This window comes from Euphorbia lathyris, chromosome 1 (assembly GCF_963576675.1).
Source record: "Euphorbia lathyris chromosome 1, ddEupLath1.1, whole genome shotgun sequence".
In the NCBI taxonomy this organism is placed as follows: domain Eukaryota; kingdom Viridiplantae; phylum Streptophyta; class Magnoliopsida; order Malpighiales; family Euphorbiaceae; genus Euphorbia; species Euphorbia lathyris.
In genome coordinates, this window is record NC_088910.1 from 96309649 (window position 1) to 96328386 (window position 18738).

The window sequence follows — 18738 nt, forward strand, 5'->3', positions numbered from 1 at the left end:
TATTTTAAGAAGAGAACAGGAAAAAAAAAAAAAAAAACAGGATAGCGCTGGAACCCATTAAGTCTTCAAATTTCAAAAAAGGAAAAAGAAATTGTAATTCTTCTCTCTTGTAATTGACATATACATAACATAAAAGCTGGAAAATGAGAGTGGACCGAGTGATTAGATTAGATTGGATCTAACACTAGTTTACTGTCCAATTTATCCAACTCAAAACACTTCTCCACTCTAGTACTCTCTCTGACTTTGTTGACTTCAACCACTCCACTACTCTTCTCTGCCTCCGCTTCTGTTTTTGCAGCCGCCCGTCCAGCTTCCATGGGTGGGGGGCGGAGGCTGTGGAGAGAGAAAGTTTAGTGCTTCTTTTAGTTTATATATAGATGTGCTATAGGGAGGAGAGAAAGGGGTGATTTGATTTCAATGAAGGGTGAAGGGAAGACGGTGATGAAGTCTAAGATTAAATGGGTTGGTTTAGTTGGCTTAGTTTTGTCTGCTTTTTCCCTTTTTGTACACTTGTTTCTAGCCAGATTTACTGAGGATGGCATTGCGGAATACCAGTCTTCCATTACGATCTTCTCTTGGAGACCTGTCTTCGAGAATGCTGAATTTCCTAGAACTGTACTTCTTTCTTTCATTCCCTTTTGTTTTCTTGTGATAAAGACTTCTTTTTTGGGGTTTTGCATGGATCTAATGACACCCAGATCATCATTTCTTTTTGTTATTCCCTTGGACTAATTAAAGTTTTGATTTTTCTGTCTTCTTTTTTCTTTTTTGCTTATTTGTCTGTATTGGGTCACTATAATCTCCATTGAAGTGTTTAGCTTTTGATTCTACGAGTAGAAACTAGTTCATCTTTTAGTAGTTAATAATTTTGCCATTAATCTGTGGTACAGAGTCCATTGTACAGAAGACTTTGGAGTCCAGTTAGGCGACTTGAATCTCTACATCCAGATGCAAATCCCAGAGTTCATTATGCTGGTAACTTCTTATGTAAATCTTGCTGTTATTAATCTATACTTTTTAGGTACTTGAGTTTCCAAGATTTAAATTTGCGGTGTTGTTTTTGCCCTTTGTTGAGTGTTTGTTTGCCTCGTTTTTACTAATTAACCATTGGTTAAACTTGACTGATAGGGTATGGTTTTGCTTTTTCTGCACATTCTCTTAAACTCTGCACTGCTCAAGATACTGGACAGTTTTCACTTTTTTGGGAACTCGAGATGCTCCAATCTCTAGGAAAATTAGTTTGAATTTTGGGGATTCTTTCATATGGATTCAATTCAGTGCCATATTTAACCTGAAAACTTCTGGCCTTAAAGTTTCTACATTTTATGTTTCTGCCTTTACCAAGAAAGTATAGAGATTTATTCTTGCAACCAAGAGAATGAACTTTTGCACTCATGGTTGACTAGTGTTTTCCGTTTGCTGCATTCAAAATCTTAACTCTGACATGATGCATTTGACAGATCCAAAACCACAATCGAATGGATTTGTTTTTGTCAGGATACAAGGGGGTTTCCATGAGATCAGGAATTCGGTGAGGACAGCAGTCACTGTTTGTTAATTTTGATTTGATTCTGAAATTTATGCATTATAGTTAGATGTTATTAACTTTGATCTGTTAGATAGGCGATGTGGTTGCGGTTGCTCGGCTTCTTAATGCTACTCTAGTTATTCCTGAGATCCAATCAACTACAAGCAGCAAAGGGATCAGGTGAATTTAGTTGTATTCCAAGGATGCAATATCAAGTTCTTTAGTACTTTGATCAGTGCAAAATTAAATTCTCGTTTGTCGTCAATGTTAGTGAATTCGTGATACTTCTATTGCAGCTCTCAGTTCAAAAGCTTTGCATATCTGTACAATGAGGATCAATTCATGGCAGCTTTAGCTAAAGATGTAAAAGTTGTGAAAACCCTTCCAAAAGATCTTAAAGGGGCAAGGAGAAAAAAGAAGATCCCGTCATTCAAGGTGTCTCGTTCAGCTTCACCGTACTTTTATTTGCATCAAGTTCTTCCAGTACTTAATAAGCATTCGGTGGTTGAACTGGTGGTTTCTGATGGAGGATGCTTGCAGGTACAGATAATCTATACTTGATCATGTGCCTTTTTCTTTTACCTTAGCATAGTTAAACTTGATCCGATGGTCAATCTCTGGTGGATACTGTGATTGGTTCTCTTCCGGTAATCATTGAAGAGATTTGTATTTTCTCGGTCTTAGTTCCTTGCTACCAATCCATATACAATATGGTTGCAATTTTTTACCATATCTTTTTTTTTTTTTGGCCTGCAGGCCATTCTTCCAGCCCACCTTGAAGAGTATCAAAGGCTAAGATGTAGAGTTGCCTTTCATGCCTTACAGTTTCGACAAGATGTCCGGGAACTTGCAACTAAAATTTTACACAGGTCAAATGACTATTCATAATAGTATGTTCCAGATTTGTATCATTATTCTTTTTTCCTGTTATAATTGGATATTGTTGTTATTTTAGGTTACGAGCTCCTGGCCGACCATTTATAGCATATGATCCTGGGATGACTAGAGATGCCTTAGCATATTATGGCTGTGCTGAACTCTTCCAGGTACCTATTCCGGACCCAGATGCCATGATTGTTGATTTACTTACTCAAAACATTTTAACATCATAGCTTACCCGGTGATTTATTGTGTATTGTAAATTGGAGCTCTTCCCAAGGATGTGCACACTGAACTCATTCAGCACAAACGAGCTCCGATGATAAAGCGTGGAATTGTCAAAGGAAAACTTTCTGTAGATTCTTTTGAACAACGCCTTAATGGTTCATGTCCATTAATGGCAGAGGAGGTAAGAGCATATTTCCGTACTAGCTTTTGTTCAGCTCAGCTACTGCTTTAGAAATTAGTGATACCTTTTAAAGAAATGATAAACTGGGATTTGATATATCATTTGATATTTTGCAGGTCGGTATTCTCCTTCGTGCATATGGATACTCGTGGGATACAATTATATATGTTTCTGGTGGAGAAGTATTTGGAGGTCAAAGGACATTAATTCCTCTACACGCAATGTTCGAAAATGTTGTCGATAGGACTTCCCTCAGCGCAGCATGGGAACTGGCTAGAATTTATGGTCGTGAGGTTAACCTTGTCGATAAATATCCAACGACTCCACCTTCCTTTGTGGAAGATAAGAAGCTCAAGGCATGGAAAGATGCAGGTCCACGCCCTCGTCCGCTTCCACCTCCTCCAGCTCGTCCTAAATATCCACATAATATCGAAGGTTGGTGGGGTTGGGTTGCCGAGAGCGATAATGAGCCCGAAAGTACAGTCATGGAGTTGAGAACCAATGCCCATAAGTTGCTGTGGGATGCAATTGACTACACGATTTGTGTTGAAGCTGATGTGTTTTTTCCTGGATTTGATCATGATGGTAAAGGAAAGCCGAGTTTCTCTAGCTTGGTTATGGGACATAGGCTCTATCAATCGGCTTCATCTAAAACATTCCGTCCAGACAGGTAATCATCAAACACATTGCTTACACACTTATGAAGTTGTAGATGTCAATCCTTGTCCACTGTTATAATTGTTAATTTGCGTGTTGTTTGCCGGGATTTTAGGAAGCAAGTTGTGAAGCTGCTGGAAGAAAACAGGGAACACATGTACCAAGCAAACCGTACCTGGCTGACGTCTGTAAGACGGCATCTAAGGAGAAGTTTAATTGATGGATTAAAAGAAGCATCTGCAAAATCAAAGCCATTATCTTTTCTCTCTCACCCGGTTCCTGAATGCTCTTGCATGAGATATGATAATCAAACAGAAACATCCTTACATGCTTCAAGCCCTTCAACTCAGACACAAATTGAGGGTGCTCTTGGAGTGAAGCACCGTTGCCCTAAATGGATGGATGGCGAACAAATGTCGGGTTCAAAGGACAGAGAAATAGAGGAGGATCCTGATGAAGATGTTTCGTCTTCTTTGGGATTGTTCTTCAAGCATAGTGGCGGAAATAGTGAAAATGCTGGTGGAGAAGTAAATAAAGAAGAAGCTCAGTTGGAGGATCAGGAAGAACTCGAGTCTGCCGAAAAATAAGGGCTGTGTATTAGCTGCAGGCAGTTATTCCCGACCAATCAGCGGGTTTTGAAAGCTGTTGTCATAAAGAAAGCAAGTTCCACAGGAAGAATCTGATGGAGAAATGGAAGTTGCCAAATTCATTACAATTAAACAACTCAGAAACACAAGCTCTCAATTTGCATACTGGTATGAAGCTCTCAATCCATTGCAATGGACAGGTAATTTAGATGAAGGTTTTGTTTTTATTTGGGAAAATGAATTTTATATATGATAGTCCCATTCAATTTTGATGTAGACTAGAATGATCCTAATGGAGACTCTTTTAAGTAGACAGTTTTTGTAGGAATATTAATTGATTTAACATAGTGAAGTATGATAACATAGCTATTGCTGTTAGATCCCTGATTGAAATATACATTATACTTATTTTTCTTGCTGTTGTATATGTGGCCCTTTTTACCTTATATTGGCAAAAAGCATCTCGAGATCTCTGATCATTCTGATTTTGGTACATTCAGCACTTGGTCATATTGAACTGTAAAAATATAATTTCAGACACAGATGAAATGAAATGAGTAATGCTCTGGTAACTGAATTAGATGTTCACAAAAGATCGGTTCAGTGCACAAAATTTCAGACACAGATGAAATGAAATGAGTAATGCTCTGGTAATTGAATGAGATGTTCACAAATAACTAATATGAAAGATCGGTTCAGTGCACAAAAATCGGAATGATGATGTGCTTAAGATGTCTTTTGTGCACAAAAATCGGAATGATGATGTGCTTAAGATGTCTTTTGATTTCAATGTTCATGCTTGATTATTTATTGTTCTTTATAATAAAAATTGCAAGTTGCTTTATGGAGTCCACATGATCTCCTTTGGTAAAGTCATAGATTTACATTAAAATAAGATAAAGTTATGCACATTTAAAAGGACTTAAGTTAATTGGGAGCTGAGCTACTTATCTTAAAAAAGTGTCTGAACCAATTAATTAAATTACTTATTACAAAAACAACTTAATGAAAGGTAGCTGTCAGCCCTAACCCAATAATCAGATTATAATTTATTACAAAGAAAATTTAATGAAAAGCAGCTTTCAGTCCTAGGAGGGTAGGGTTCATTCATGTATGCATGTATACTTTATTTTGAAAAGATGTTCCACTTTTAATTTTTATGAAAATATGGTTAAGATGGTTAATTTATAGATTATTGCGATCAGTTGAAGGAAGTTGATTGGTAGGATCTCCTTTGAGGCTTGCATTGTCAACCGACCTTAATCTTCTGAAAAGGGTTCGAGTGAGAGCATACCTGTCAGAACTCGATAGATAGTGAACTTTGGTGGAGGCCCACATCGATACTCACCTGTAAATTATTCGTCTTACTTTAGTATAGGGCAAAAGACTAATCAAGCCATCTAGTAGTTGATTTCCTCCTAAGTGTTCCTTAAGACAGCTGGAGCTTGGAATGAGATTTATTGGGTACACCAATGATGGCATCGAGGGCACAGTGCCTTCAACCTATACTCGCATTTTAAATATGTATGACGACATGACTGTTTTATTGAGCCACCGTGGAAGCAAGAGCTCTAATTAAGTGAGCATTGTTTGGTAAGCAAAACTGGTGACGCGAGCTGAAATTAGGTTACGTTGCTTAACTGTGACCATAAAGGATGTTGGTAAGACAACAAGATGGTACTCATGAAAGTCGAAATTCGTTAAGGAATGAGTAACGACTCATTTGCGACATCAACTAGCTCTGAAAATGGTTGGCGCTTAATTGCTCGACCTATACCCGATATTTGGGGCAACAGTCAAGATCCAATGAGTAGAAGGGAGCAACAGTCGCTACAAAACTCAAGGCGCGAGTGACCGTCAATGCGAATTTTGGTGATAGGAGCAGATATTTAAATGGGAATTTTGAAGGCCGAAGAGAAAATTGTGGTGGATACAGATCTTGGTGGTAAAATTGCACATGGAATATCTAAACGTGATTATAATGATTTTTTTATCCTTTAAACTTATTTAAAGTTGCCTATAATTGCTTTCCTGACGTGATTACAATGATTTGTTAGTTTTCTAAACTTACTTAAAGTGATGCATGTTTTAATTTGTCCAAATTTCATTGTTCTCTTACATGTACTTAAATGGCTAATGATATTTTAAATAAGTTTGAAAGATCAATAAGATATCTCGAAAATTCAGAATATCAATGGAATAATACGGACCACAATATATTAAGGCTTAAAAACATTATATTTTTAGATGGATGGAGAAATATTATATATGATTGTATGAGAGCGTGATAGTGTGGGTGCAGAAAGGATGTTTCCAAACAACATCATATGTAAGATCAGAAACAGTAACAGTGGGAGAACATAATGACTTGAATTGAAAGACGCCAACTTGTTCAACAAGAAATCAATAATGTTTTTTGGATTATTATGAACTTGACTGCCAAGATATCTTTTTTATATATAACTAGCTAATATTCTCTATTATATATATTGCACACACCACTTTCAACTTCCATTATTCAACAAATTCAAATGGCCACAAAAGATGAGAAGACCAATTGTCTTTCACCCTTTATAGGGTGGATTTTTTTGGTTCTTTTGTGAACCTTCAAGATCCATCTGGAGTAGCGGTTCGAGAAGCCCGGAAGCCTTGAGGCCGGATCCGGAGGAAGCTATGGTAGCGGCAGCTAAGCATTTCTCTGCTGTTCATAAGATCAAATCTGGTTAATTAGTAGTGATTAGAAGTTGGTAAAGTTGCTTTGCTAGCTTCTGCTAAAAGAAATATCATCCAATTACAATGATCATGTTAGAAACCGTCTTAATCAGTTGGTGATTAATTGGCAATGGATAGCCTTATCTTAATTATGATTAAGCAAAGGTTGCTTCAACTTTCAGGTTTACTGTAATCTAATCTGGTTTCTAATTAATTTGTTTTTCTGAAAGTATCCAAGTTCCATTATCCATGATATTATTAATTATGCATTACATAACTAGTTAAATTCTATTGTAATTAGGTTCGTTTGGTTTACGCGTTGTTTGGTGTTGCTGTTACGATTTGTTGTTTGCTATTGAAAAAGAAATTAATTTTAAAAAAACAATGATTCCAGCTAATTTTTTTTAACTCTCTCTCTCACAATTATATATATATATGATTTGTTGAATATTTTAATGTAAGAACCCAGGAACTCAATAGTTAAAATCCAATTCTAGCTTATATATGGACATTTAATAATATGTTGGAATAAAGATTGACCCGAATAGTACGGAGTCTCATATCTCTTCTTGCCAAATTTTCCACCCGTGTCAAAATTCAAATCTAATTAGCAGGCAATTATAAAGGGTAAATTACAAAAATGGGTGTAATGGGAGGCCCATTTACATTTTTAGACCTATTATCAATCAACTTACATATATAGACTGATTTAATTAGAAATACCCACAATACCCTTCATATATATAAGTTACTTAATCAGAATTTCACCCCCTCTCTCTTATTTCGAAAATTAGTCTCACAACTCTCTCTCTCTTATTTTTCCTTAAGATTCTTCATTGGAACACATCAATCCAAGCCCAAGCCTTGTCATGTAAGTATGATGTTAGTTTCATATGTTTAAATCGCTTTTAACTTGTTGATGTTGTTTTTGAGGTTAGAAATTTGTAAATCTGAACTTGATTCGCGGAAGATCGCGTGCTTCGCAGATTATGATTTCGATTCGCGAAATCTTAATATGCGAAGCCGATTGAATGTTGTGTATGCGTTTGTGATTCGCATACTTCACGGAATTCCCATATGGAATATACACGAAGTATGCGAAGATATAGTGTTCCATTATTGGATTCGCACACTTCGCATATTTTACGTATTTGTGTGTGATCATGTGGAATGGCCGGTGGAAAACAGTTGGTAAGAACATGACATACGAGGGGGGTGAGAAGAAATTGATGAAGATGTCTCCGGGAATGAGCTTGGAATGGCTTTAAGAGATAGTATACACTACTGCTCATGTTGATCCAATGTCATTTGATCTGCGTATGACTATCCAGTTAACTTACGGTCGAAAGCAACTACCTGGGGCAGTAGTTCCGATTGTTGATTCAAGTGATGTTGAGTGTTTTTTAGATTATTGTCGGATGAAAACTAACGATGTTACCCCACTATATGCTAATTTTGAGTCACGAACAATCCACCCGCGAGTCATGAAGGTAGAGAATGTTATTCATTCAAGTTGTCATGCCAATGCCACAATTGTATTTGAAACAACTCCTGAAGTAGATAACACAACTGTTGAACGCCCACCTCATAGGCCAGGAAAAGAACCAATCACTGAGTGCAATATTGCATCTCACACTCCTGGTTTAGATGATATTAGCTCGAATCCGGTTTATCATCCGGAGGACCAGATGTACGACGATGACATTTGGGGTCATGATGACACAGAGGAAACAGTAAATGATGGACAACCTACCCCTCCGAGACAATCACATTGCGAAGCTGTTCCCCAAAGCAGGGTATTGGCAGAGAATGTAGAAACAATAAGGAAGAGGAGTGATCCATTTCGATGGCTACCTGAGATCCATGATGCACCTAAGTTTACTATTGAAGATAGTTCATCGAAAGGGGTTGTCGGTTTAAAGGTACACGACATGTTCTCCAACAAACGAGAATTGCAGGATGCACTAGGTAAATACGCAGTGAATAACAGGTTCGAATGGAAAGTGTACAAGTCTAACAAGTTCATGTTTGAGGTTAGATGTAGACATTCAGATGTATGTAAATGGCGTGCTAGAGGAATTGCGATATCCAATTCAAGTTTGTTTAGGCTCCGAAGAATGGATACAATGGACATCCACACATGTTCTAGAGATCAAATGTTACCACATCACATGCAAACGGGGAAACGAGTGGCTGGCATACTACTTTCGGATAAGTTTGATATCCAGGGTAGAGTGTTTAGACCAAAGGACACTGTGAAAGATTTTGAGACCCACTATAAAATAAACTTGTCGTATATGCAGGCTTGGAGAGCAAGGAATTGGGCGATAGAAGATGTGATGGGTTCACCGGAAGAGTCATACATGTTGTTGTCGGACTACTGTGAGACGTTGAAAGCATGCAACCCAGGTATGGTAACACATATTCAAACTGACGATGCTGATCATTTTCAGTACTTCTTTATGGCGTTTGGTCCTTCACTTAGAGCTTTTAAAGAACACATTCGCCCTATCATTTGCGTTGATGGAGCCTTCCTAAAAGGTAAGTATCCAGGAAAATTGTACATTGCAGTTGGGAAAGATGGTAATAACCAGATTTATCCTATCGCTTTTGGGGTTGGGCCAAACGAGAGCAACGAGGCTTGGAGTTGGTTCATGACCAAGCTCAAAGAATGTATTGGGGACATAGAGAATTTTGTCGTCATCTCTGATAGGCACAAAGGAATTGACTATGCCACATTTGGTGTTTCCAAATGCAATACATGGATATTGTTGTCACCATTTGAAAATGAACCTGCAGGCCAAATTCAGGCCAGCTAGAAAGATAGGCGATGTATACTGGGGAGCTGTTAAAGCTTACAGGGTTTCAGATTTTATCAAAGCATTCGCTCGACTACGTGAGCTACATGGCCCAACAGCAGTATATCTAGAGCAAGCTGGTATCCAGAGATGGTCGCGTGAATATTTTCATACCCGTCGTTATAACATAATGACAACAAACATTGCTGAATCATGGAATGTGGTAATGGTTGAAGGAAGACGTTTGCCCATCACAATGTTGATAGAGTACATTAGAACTACTGTCCAACGATGGTTCTACGAAAGACAAACAACGGCTGGTAAATATTTTATACGTTGTCATTTCTAGTAATTTAGATGATACATAAATACATTACCTTCATGTTTCCATTTCCAGGAGCACGAGAACATTATCTGTCATTGTACGGTGAACGGAAGATGAAGAAACATGTTTCGAAAGCTATACCATGTACATTCAATGGAATAAACCAACACACATTTTAGATTGGGGACCGAGGGAAAGGGGGTATTTTTTACTTAAATGCAGGTGCTTGCACGTGTAGGCAATGCCAACTTTCTCAATTTCCTTGTAAACATGTATGTAAAGTTGCATGTGAGAATCGACTAAGTAACGCATACCAATGGGTTGATAAATACTACACCAACAACGCATTTAGATTAGCTTACGCAAAGTGTGTCTACCCACTCGGACCCCAGACGGATTGGACAAATTGTGACCCTCCAAGGAATGTGCTTCCCCCTGTAAGAGGTTCTGCCCCAGTTAGACGACCAAGAAGTCAGAACAGAAGACCGTCACAAGGTGAAAACCCATTGCCAATGGTGTGTAGCCGATGTGGGAATAACGGGCATAATAGCTTGAATTGTCACCGACCGTTGCCAAATACAATTCAAACTCCAAGTACAATAGCAAGTTCACGAAGTTCTAGGACTTCGAACAATTGATGCGGTTTGAGCAAAATTTATCCTTATGTTTTTGTAAGAACATGTATCCTTATGTCTTGTGAGATTAATTATTCTAATGAATTTGTACGATGAAGATTTATTATGTTTTGTAAGATTATGTTTACTAATTCAGTAGATAGCATATGAGATAGTGGGTTCTGTAATGATTCAGTAGATATCACATGGGATAGTGGGTTCTGTATAATGATTCAGTAGATAGCATATGGGATAGTGGGGTCTGTAATGATTCAATAGATAGCACATGGGATAGTGGGTTCTGTATAATGATTCAGTAGATAGCATATGGGATAGTGGATTCTGTAATGATTCAGTAGATAGCACATGGGATAGTTCATTTTATGCTTTCTATAAGACCCACACATCTCAGTCTCCATTATCACCCACTTGTGAAAATGGATCCATCCAACTTCCCCATGGAATATAGCATCATCACAACCCTCAACCAGTCTGAGTGACACCATCTACTGCATTTTATGAGCTTCATGATGCTTATCCAACTTCTTTATGTGAAAATTTGCAATCTTTTCTTGATGCATTTATTTCTCTCCAACGAGCAAGTGCGCAGAAAAACAATTGCAGTGAAGTCTAGAGACGTGCCGAAACACCATGGTCAAGTCTTCCATCTGATTATATCGACACAATCCATGAAGCTGTAGATATTTTTGAGATCGAGCAGTCTATTGGGATTGATATGAGGGATTAATGTATGTAAATGGCGTGTTGTTGTACTAGTCAAATAATGTGTGTTTTTAGATTGTTTGCTTGTATCGAAATAATGTGTGTTTTAGTTTGTGTAAAACAACTTCGCGAATAGATGGACAACTTCGCGAATTCAGTGATATGCGAATTTGCGAATATATGTGTTTGCGGATCAGGAGGTATGTTCGCGAATACACTAGTTTGCGGATCAGGAGGTATGTTCGCGAAGCTGATGTGCTTCGCATATGCATGGTTACCTTCGCGAATATGAATACTGCGAACTAATGGCTACGCGAATAAATGTTCAACTTCGCAAATATCTGTAAACACAAAAATGGGCACAATATATAACAAAATATATAACAAGTATAAAAAACACAAATAGTACAACTCAAAATTTATATAGTTTGCCATGGAAAATTTCAAGGACAACACGTAATCTAAGGAAATCTCCACCATCTGGGTCTAATTCATGCACCTGCCGACCAGCTGTTAAAAGTTGAGAAAAAATGCACACCAGCATCCCACAATCGTTCGATGCTGTTATCTGTTGTGGAGTGTCCGGTAGCCTAGTCCACCTTATTCGGTTGTCCTGATTTTGACCATTCCACCCTATGGTTTTGCCAATAGCGTATGCAAGTACGGTCATGGGCCTCTGGAGTACTTGACCAAGCTTCTCCTCACTGTCATTAGAAAGACAACTATCATATATGAACATGTGCATATTCGTTGTATTTAGCACTCCTAATATCCAGTGGTTTCCTTTTATGTTGAATGGTATGAATATTCGCTTCAAACCCTTCCATAGTCTCATAAACATGTCATCTCTACCATTGATCGTATTACACACGTGGCCCATATCCAGATTGTGTGAATACTGTATATATCCGGTGAATTGGCTATCACATGTAGTCCAGTCCGTATCTAAACCATTCTCGAACGACTGGCGCCGCAACAGATACAGGAATGCATCGATGTGCTAGTTAAAAAAGAAATATAGACATAAGTCAAACACATGCTTCACAAACATATGCATCACAAAAAAACAAACCATAATATTTAAAAGCAATACCTCCCCGTCCCAATATTTTCCCGGTGTCTCAACTTGTATAAACCACGGGATTTCCGGCTGTAGTGGTTCTGTCCCTTTAACGAGCCTTGACGACTTTTTGTTGCAAAAATTCCTCCATACCTCATACGTAGACACATCGTCCTTATCAATCCAGACTGACCATGACATAGGTACATGAGGTGCTCTAGGAAAGGCGGGACTCTGTGATACGACAATATCCATGCACTGATCTACCTTCTTAGTTCCCTTCTTGGCTACCTTCTTAGTTCCCTTCATATCCACCTGCTTACACCTTTTTCTTTTCTTTTCCTCGGTGTATGGTGTTGTCACGTGATGTGATCGCTTCCTTTGTCGCACCGCCCTTAACGGTTGAGGCTTATGCACATCATCTATCACGGCTTGTGTGTTCTCGCTTAAAGTGATAATTGCTTCCTGTCAAAACATAACGACCGAACACACTGTAAGGAACATATTTAAAAATAAATATAAAACTACATGTATATAAACTATCATATACCTTTTCAGGGAGCATCTCTTGTGGTTCCATGTCATCGCCGATTTCAATCAGCTCCCCACACTGCTCCTCCTTCCTCTCACCCTATTCTTTCTTATCCTCTCCACACCGCTCTTCCTTCCTCTCACCCTCTTCCTTCTTATCTACTCCACTCTGATCTTCTTTCCTATCCCGGTCTTCATTCTTCTTTTCTTCTTCACTATGTTCCGCACCATGCTCTTCTACAACGTTCGCCACCCCCACATCCCCACCTATTTCCCCCACAAAGTCGAAATTCGTATACATATCACATCCAAGACGCTCTCCCATCCGATCTGCCTTACTCACAGCCCGTAGCTCCGCCATCAACTCCTTCTTCAACTCCACCCTCAACTCGTCCTTCAACTCTGCCCTCAACTCCTCCTTCAACTCCACCTTCAACTCTGCCCTCAACTCCTCCTTCAACTCCACCCTCTCCTGCCTATTAGACTCACTGAACTCCGATCTCATCTTCTGAACCAATTCATCCACCAATGAATCTTTAAGTTCTACCTTCAACATTTCAAATCTCTCCCGCATCCTTGCATTCCTTTCTTCTTCCTCATTTGCCTGTACATTCACTTCATTCTTCTTCTTACACCTCTTCTCATTTCTAATTCTGTCCTCCTCATCTATATAAACATACTCTTCCTCCTCATTTTCCACATCCTCCTCGCCCTGATTACCTACAGCATTCTCTTCCTCACTCTCTACCTCATGCTCTTCCTCATTATGTACCTCATTGTTCTCCTCTTCTTGACTTAGCTCAGACCCCTTATCAGGTTCGAATAACACATCAAGGTCAAGGTCTACGGCTTTCCCATCAAAATAATCCTTCATTGGCTCATACCAATCGCACTTTGCCTCGTCTTCCTCGATAACAAGTTCAGATGTTTGCACATCAGCTGACTGAAAACATGAAAAATCAAACCCAACTCCATAAGCACATGTTACTTACATCCAAAGCACACATTAATTCTGTACACAAGACATATGTACTTACCTTAAATATTTCTTCAGCTTCTAAGAAAGTTATATTCTTTACACTTATCCACTGACATATGCGAGGGTACACGATCTTTGGTCTCCTCAAATAGTATTTAGGGGGTGCACGCAATATCTCCAGTATCCAAGCCTACAAAGTATTAAATAAAAATCATTACAGTTGAAATCTAACATGAAGTAAATCACATGAATATAGGAAACATACATGGAACACTTGTGCTAATCCATGAAGCTGATATGGGACGGCCTTCTTCTTTCCTTCTTCTGCGTTGTACGCGTCAAATGCCTTCTTCCTTCCTGGGATCCCACGTTCCATCGTCTTGTACAGCTCATCCCAAGCAGGCACACCCCATGGAAACGAGTTAAATACAGTGGGGAAATCAGTTAGGTTGATGATATTGTCATCAACCTTTTTCAATGCATCAGTTGTGAGTATGAACCTATGTATAACGAACAACATAGCCATTGCCACCGCATCATCGTTATTTTTTTCCCAATTAGTCTCTAAGAAGGTATCGAATATATTTTTGTGATTTATGCTCTCTCTACCTCCACAATAGAGATTCCTCAATCTATTTTCCCTTTTATAATTGCTCATCCGTTTAAAAATTGGTAACGGATCACCTAGTCTCAATCCGGTTATGAGTGCGAATTCACGCTGACTGAATTTCACTTCAACACCATTGATTTTGAAGCACATTTCTCCGGATTTACCCTCTTTCAGATTGATCTCCATTGTAAGAATCCCATGGCATAGAGGAGAGGACAACGAATACACTTCGAAGTCCACCAAATTCCCAAAACATGTTTTCCTGAACATGGCCAACTGCACTGTGGATAATCTTTCTTTCACTTTCTTCATCACCTCAGCATCAGAACGAACTGTGATAGTAGCTCTCGTATCATAGGCGTAGGGGTACCTAAAGGTGTCTTTGATACTCTTCTTAAGTGTCTTTGATGTCCGCTTCCTCTTTTTGGAATTAGACTTAGAATGATCACCCTTCCAAATCATAAAGTAGATCAAATTAGTCAAGTAATTACTCACTTCGCGAATATGACATTCGCGAACTGACAAGCGCATTCGCGACTTTGCATATGCGGAACAATAGCATATGCATCGACTGCTTCGTGGACATGAGTTTACTTCGCAAATTGCGATGTTCGCGAAGTAAACTCATATTCGCGAACTGGTCAATTCTGTAAAATTTGGTCGCCACAACTGATTTTAACTATTTCTAAGTATCATTCTAACAAAACGAAGCTATGAATCAACGAAAAAACACAATAAATTTGCAAACCCTACTTCTAAATCGCATGAGAAGTAAAATCACCATAGTATATGAATAGAGGATTTTGCCCCAAAATGTGGTTCAAAATGAAAATTTATCCCTATTGGGAGCCTGGTTAAACATTTTGCCCACTGTGGGGCTTGTTTAACCGGGCTCGAAACCGGATGACAAACTTCCGGTTTCAAATTGTAAAGAAACCGGAAATTTATCTTCCGGTTTCTAATTTTAATTTTATTTTTTTTAATAATAAAAATTAGAAACCGGAAGTTGTTCTTCCGGTTTCAGTTTAATATTATATATTTTAAAAACTTTGAATTCTCCAGCTCTGCTTTTCAAAAATATTTAATGGAAAATTTCAAAAAAATCCCTCTATCTTTTTTAAAATTTTAATTTAACTTCAATCTTTAATTATTTATTTTTAAATTCATTAATTAAACATTTTTTTACCAAATTAGTTAGTAGTAAATATCTAATTCGGTAAAAAATGTTTATTCTTTTAAATGTAAGTTTGAAATTATATTTTTTACAGTTTAAATTGCGGTTTTTACAGTTTTTTTATAATTTCAAACGTCACTGAAAAGTTACGGTTCAAAGTGACCGTTAAACCATTTCAAACTGTAATTTAAACTGTTCGAAGTGACATTTAAATTTGGCCAACACTTAACTGTCACTTCGAACAGTTTGAAATGGTTTAACTGTCACTTCGAACCGTAACTTTTCGGTGATGTTTGAAATTATAAACTTAACCGTAACGTTACGGTTCGAAGTGACAGTTTAAATTACAGTTTTTACAGTTTCTTGATAATTACAGTTTGAAATATGTTTTTTGCACTTCGAACATTTAACTGTCACTTCGAACAGTTTAAATTACAGTTTGAAATGGTTTAACTGTTATTTAACTGTCACTCCGAATCGTAACTTTTCGATGACGTTTGAAATTATAAAGAAACTGTAAAAACCGTAATTTAAACTGTCAAAAATATAATTTCAAACTCACATTTTAAAGAATAAACATTTTTTACCGAATTAGATATTTACTACTAACTAATTTGACAAGAAAATATTTAATTAATGAATTTAAAAATAAATAGTTAAAGATTGAAGTTAAATTAAAAGTTTAAAAAAGATAGAGGGACTTTTTTGAAATTTTCTATTAAATATTTTTGAAAAGCAGAGGTGGAGAATTCAAAGTTTTTAAAATATAAATATAAAAATTGAAACCCGAAGAACAACTTCCGGTTTCTATATTTTATTATTAAAAAAATAAAATAAAATTAGAAACCGGAAGACAAACTTTCGGTTTCTTTACAATTTGAAATAGGAAGTTTGTCTTCCGGTTTCGAGCCCGGTTAAACAAGCCCTACAGTGAGCAAAATGTTTAACCGGGCTCCCAATAGGGATAAATTTTCATTTTGAACCCCATTTTGGGGCAAAAAGCGTTAAAACCTAATCAAAAATCACAAAATAACATACCTTCTTGCCGGTTCTTGCCATTGGAATCGGTTGGAAGTCGCTGGAAGAAGAAATGTAAAGATTGGAGGTGTTGAAGATGTTCGTCGTTCTAGTTTTCGCGAATGGTTAGGGGTGAAATGCATAAGTTCTTATATATATATAAAGGGCATTTCGGGAAAGTATCAGGGCATAGTCTATATATGTAAGTTGGTTGATAATGGGTCTGAAAATGTAAATGGGCCTCCTATTTGACCTAGTTTTGTAATTTTCCCATTTATAAATTGTAATATAAATTTTCGTTATTGCTACCCTTATCTAAATTTCATGTAATAATAATAATAATAATTGTTCCAATTATATTGTGTATCTAGTTGTTGAATTACTTTTACTTGTGTATCTAGTTATTGAATTATATATTTTATATCCAATGTAATAGTATGCAAAGCGATTTTCAATGGTCGGACATATTACTCCCGAAATACATACTAGTTATTTGATAAAAATTTATAATTTTTTAATATACTCATCCAATAGAAGGCCAAATACAATTTAAGTTTATAAATGTATAAATTTTAAATGAATTTGCATAAACACCGAAAAACTAACATTTTTATTTCTAAAATATCAAATACGAATAGCAAAAAAAACTGAGAGAACGTTCTTAAAATACTATTTTTCCAACATCCATAAAATATCAAACACTATATAAATGCGTATTAACACAAATAATCTCAAAAAAATTCGATATCAAAATTCAACCTATGAACAAAATCTAGATAAAAGACGGACAACAACAACATTTTCAATTATGATATCTCCATAGAAGTTCAAATCTATCCAATTCGTATGTTTCGATTTGAAAAAATAGAGATTCAATATAAATTCAAAACGAATAAGGGATAGATAGCATGGCCGAAATTCTCAGCAGCAGGAGGTATATATAGCCTCTCGTATCTAGACCCTAGTTAGATAGAATTAGGTTATTGAATAAGAGTTATATTCGAAATAATACTCTTATTATTATTATTATCTATAATTATATCTAAATATAAAGATAATAATAACTTATTAATAGGATAATAATTAGAAGCAATTTAATCTCAATAAACCTTCTAACTTATTTATCCTATAATTAATTTAATTCATAATATAATTATAATTGTCCGAAATTAAATTAATTCCTTATCTGTCCCTACATATGAAAATCTCCCCCTCTATAATTGGACCTTAGTGGACTCAGTTGGGCTTCCGTCAATTAATTAACATCTGTTTCTCTTTTGGGCCAAGTCTTATATGTGACCGATTAAGTTCTTATTGCTTCTAGCCGTATACAACCATTAAATTAATTTCTCAAAATTACATTCAATCATTGTATAATGGAATGAGTACGCGAACTGTGATTGGCAGATCCGAAACATTCCCCCAGAGCTATTAGAAGACAGGTTGATTCCGTCGTTGACCTTTCCGTATTAGTTACAGTATAATTCGATCCTTTATCAACTACATCCTTGAACAAAATCTTATGACTATGGATTATGTCAAATCACATATAGCGAGACGTTCATTTTACTTGTACAGGCCGAGTTAACTCCAATTAGATAGGTTAAGTGAAATCTCCATTTCAAGTCTTAAGCTATCACCTTGCAAGGATTTAGAGTCAAGTCTTCCACAAGCGATCCTTGGACGTATCTCCCATGTATCAGGAGTGACAAATGCTCAATCCAATGTTAACTACCTTGCAATTACTTCCTGTGATACCCAACGTCTGCCGAACACACCCCAGAGTCATCCCTGTTATGGATCGTATTAGAACAGGATCAAAGCATCACATTCCATAATCCAGAATCACTAATTAACATTTCTTTGAGTCTGAGGATTACTTATACCTACTAATACCAATGAGATGAACATGTGACAAGGATAAATCTATCCATGCTGTTATCTCAAGTTGGGTCCCCAATCCTAATGAACTCTTTCACTGGATTCATGTAACTGTCCAGATATCTGCATATCTGAAGCTTGTGAGATCAGCTCTCTGTCTCGACAGAAAACATTGTTACATGCAAGTCTCAACAGTATTACGTCAATCCCTATTCAAAACATATTACATGACTTGGGGTGGTTTTAAGTTT

The 18738-nt window shown here is 37.0% G+C and overlaps 2 protein-coding genes across 2 annotated transcripts; one reads left to right on the forward strand and one right to left on the reverse strand.

Annotated features, from left to right (window-relative positions):
- The first annotated feature begins 141 nt into the window (after positions 1-141).
- LOC136207944 (O-fucosyltransferase 27) lies at positions 142-4488 on the forward strand. Its single transcript, XM_065998802.1, has 10 exons — positions 142-618; positions 894-978; positions 1464-1534; positions 1623-1711; positions 1828-2071; positions 2288-2400; positions 2487-2577; positions 2691-2819; positions 2936-3489; positions 3592-4488. The coding sequence occupies exons 1-10, from the start codon at positions 421-423 to the stop codon at positions 4061-4063; spliced, it is 2046 nt and encodes a 681-aa protein (XP_065854874.1). The 5' UTR covers positions 142-420; the 3' UTR covers positions 4064-4488.
- A 7159-nt stretch (positions 4489-11647) lies between these two features.
- Positions 11648-12944, reverse strand: LOC136218744 (uncharacterized). Its single transcript, XM_066005828.1, has 3 exons — positions 12846-12944; positions 12329-12760; positions 11648-12235 (listed from the first exon to the last, which is right to left on the reverse strand). Exons 1-3 carry the CDS (start codon positions 12873-12875, stop codon positions 11648-11650), a joined length of 1050 nt encoding a protein of 349 aa, XP_065861900.1. The 5' UTR covers positions 12876-12944.
- Positions 12945-18738: the final 5794 nt, after the last annotated feature.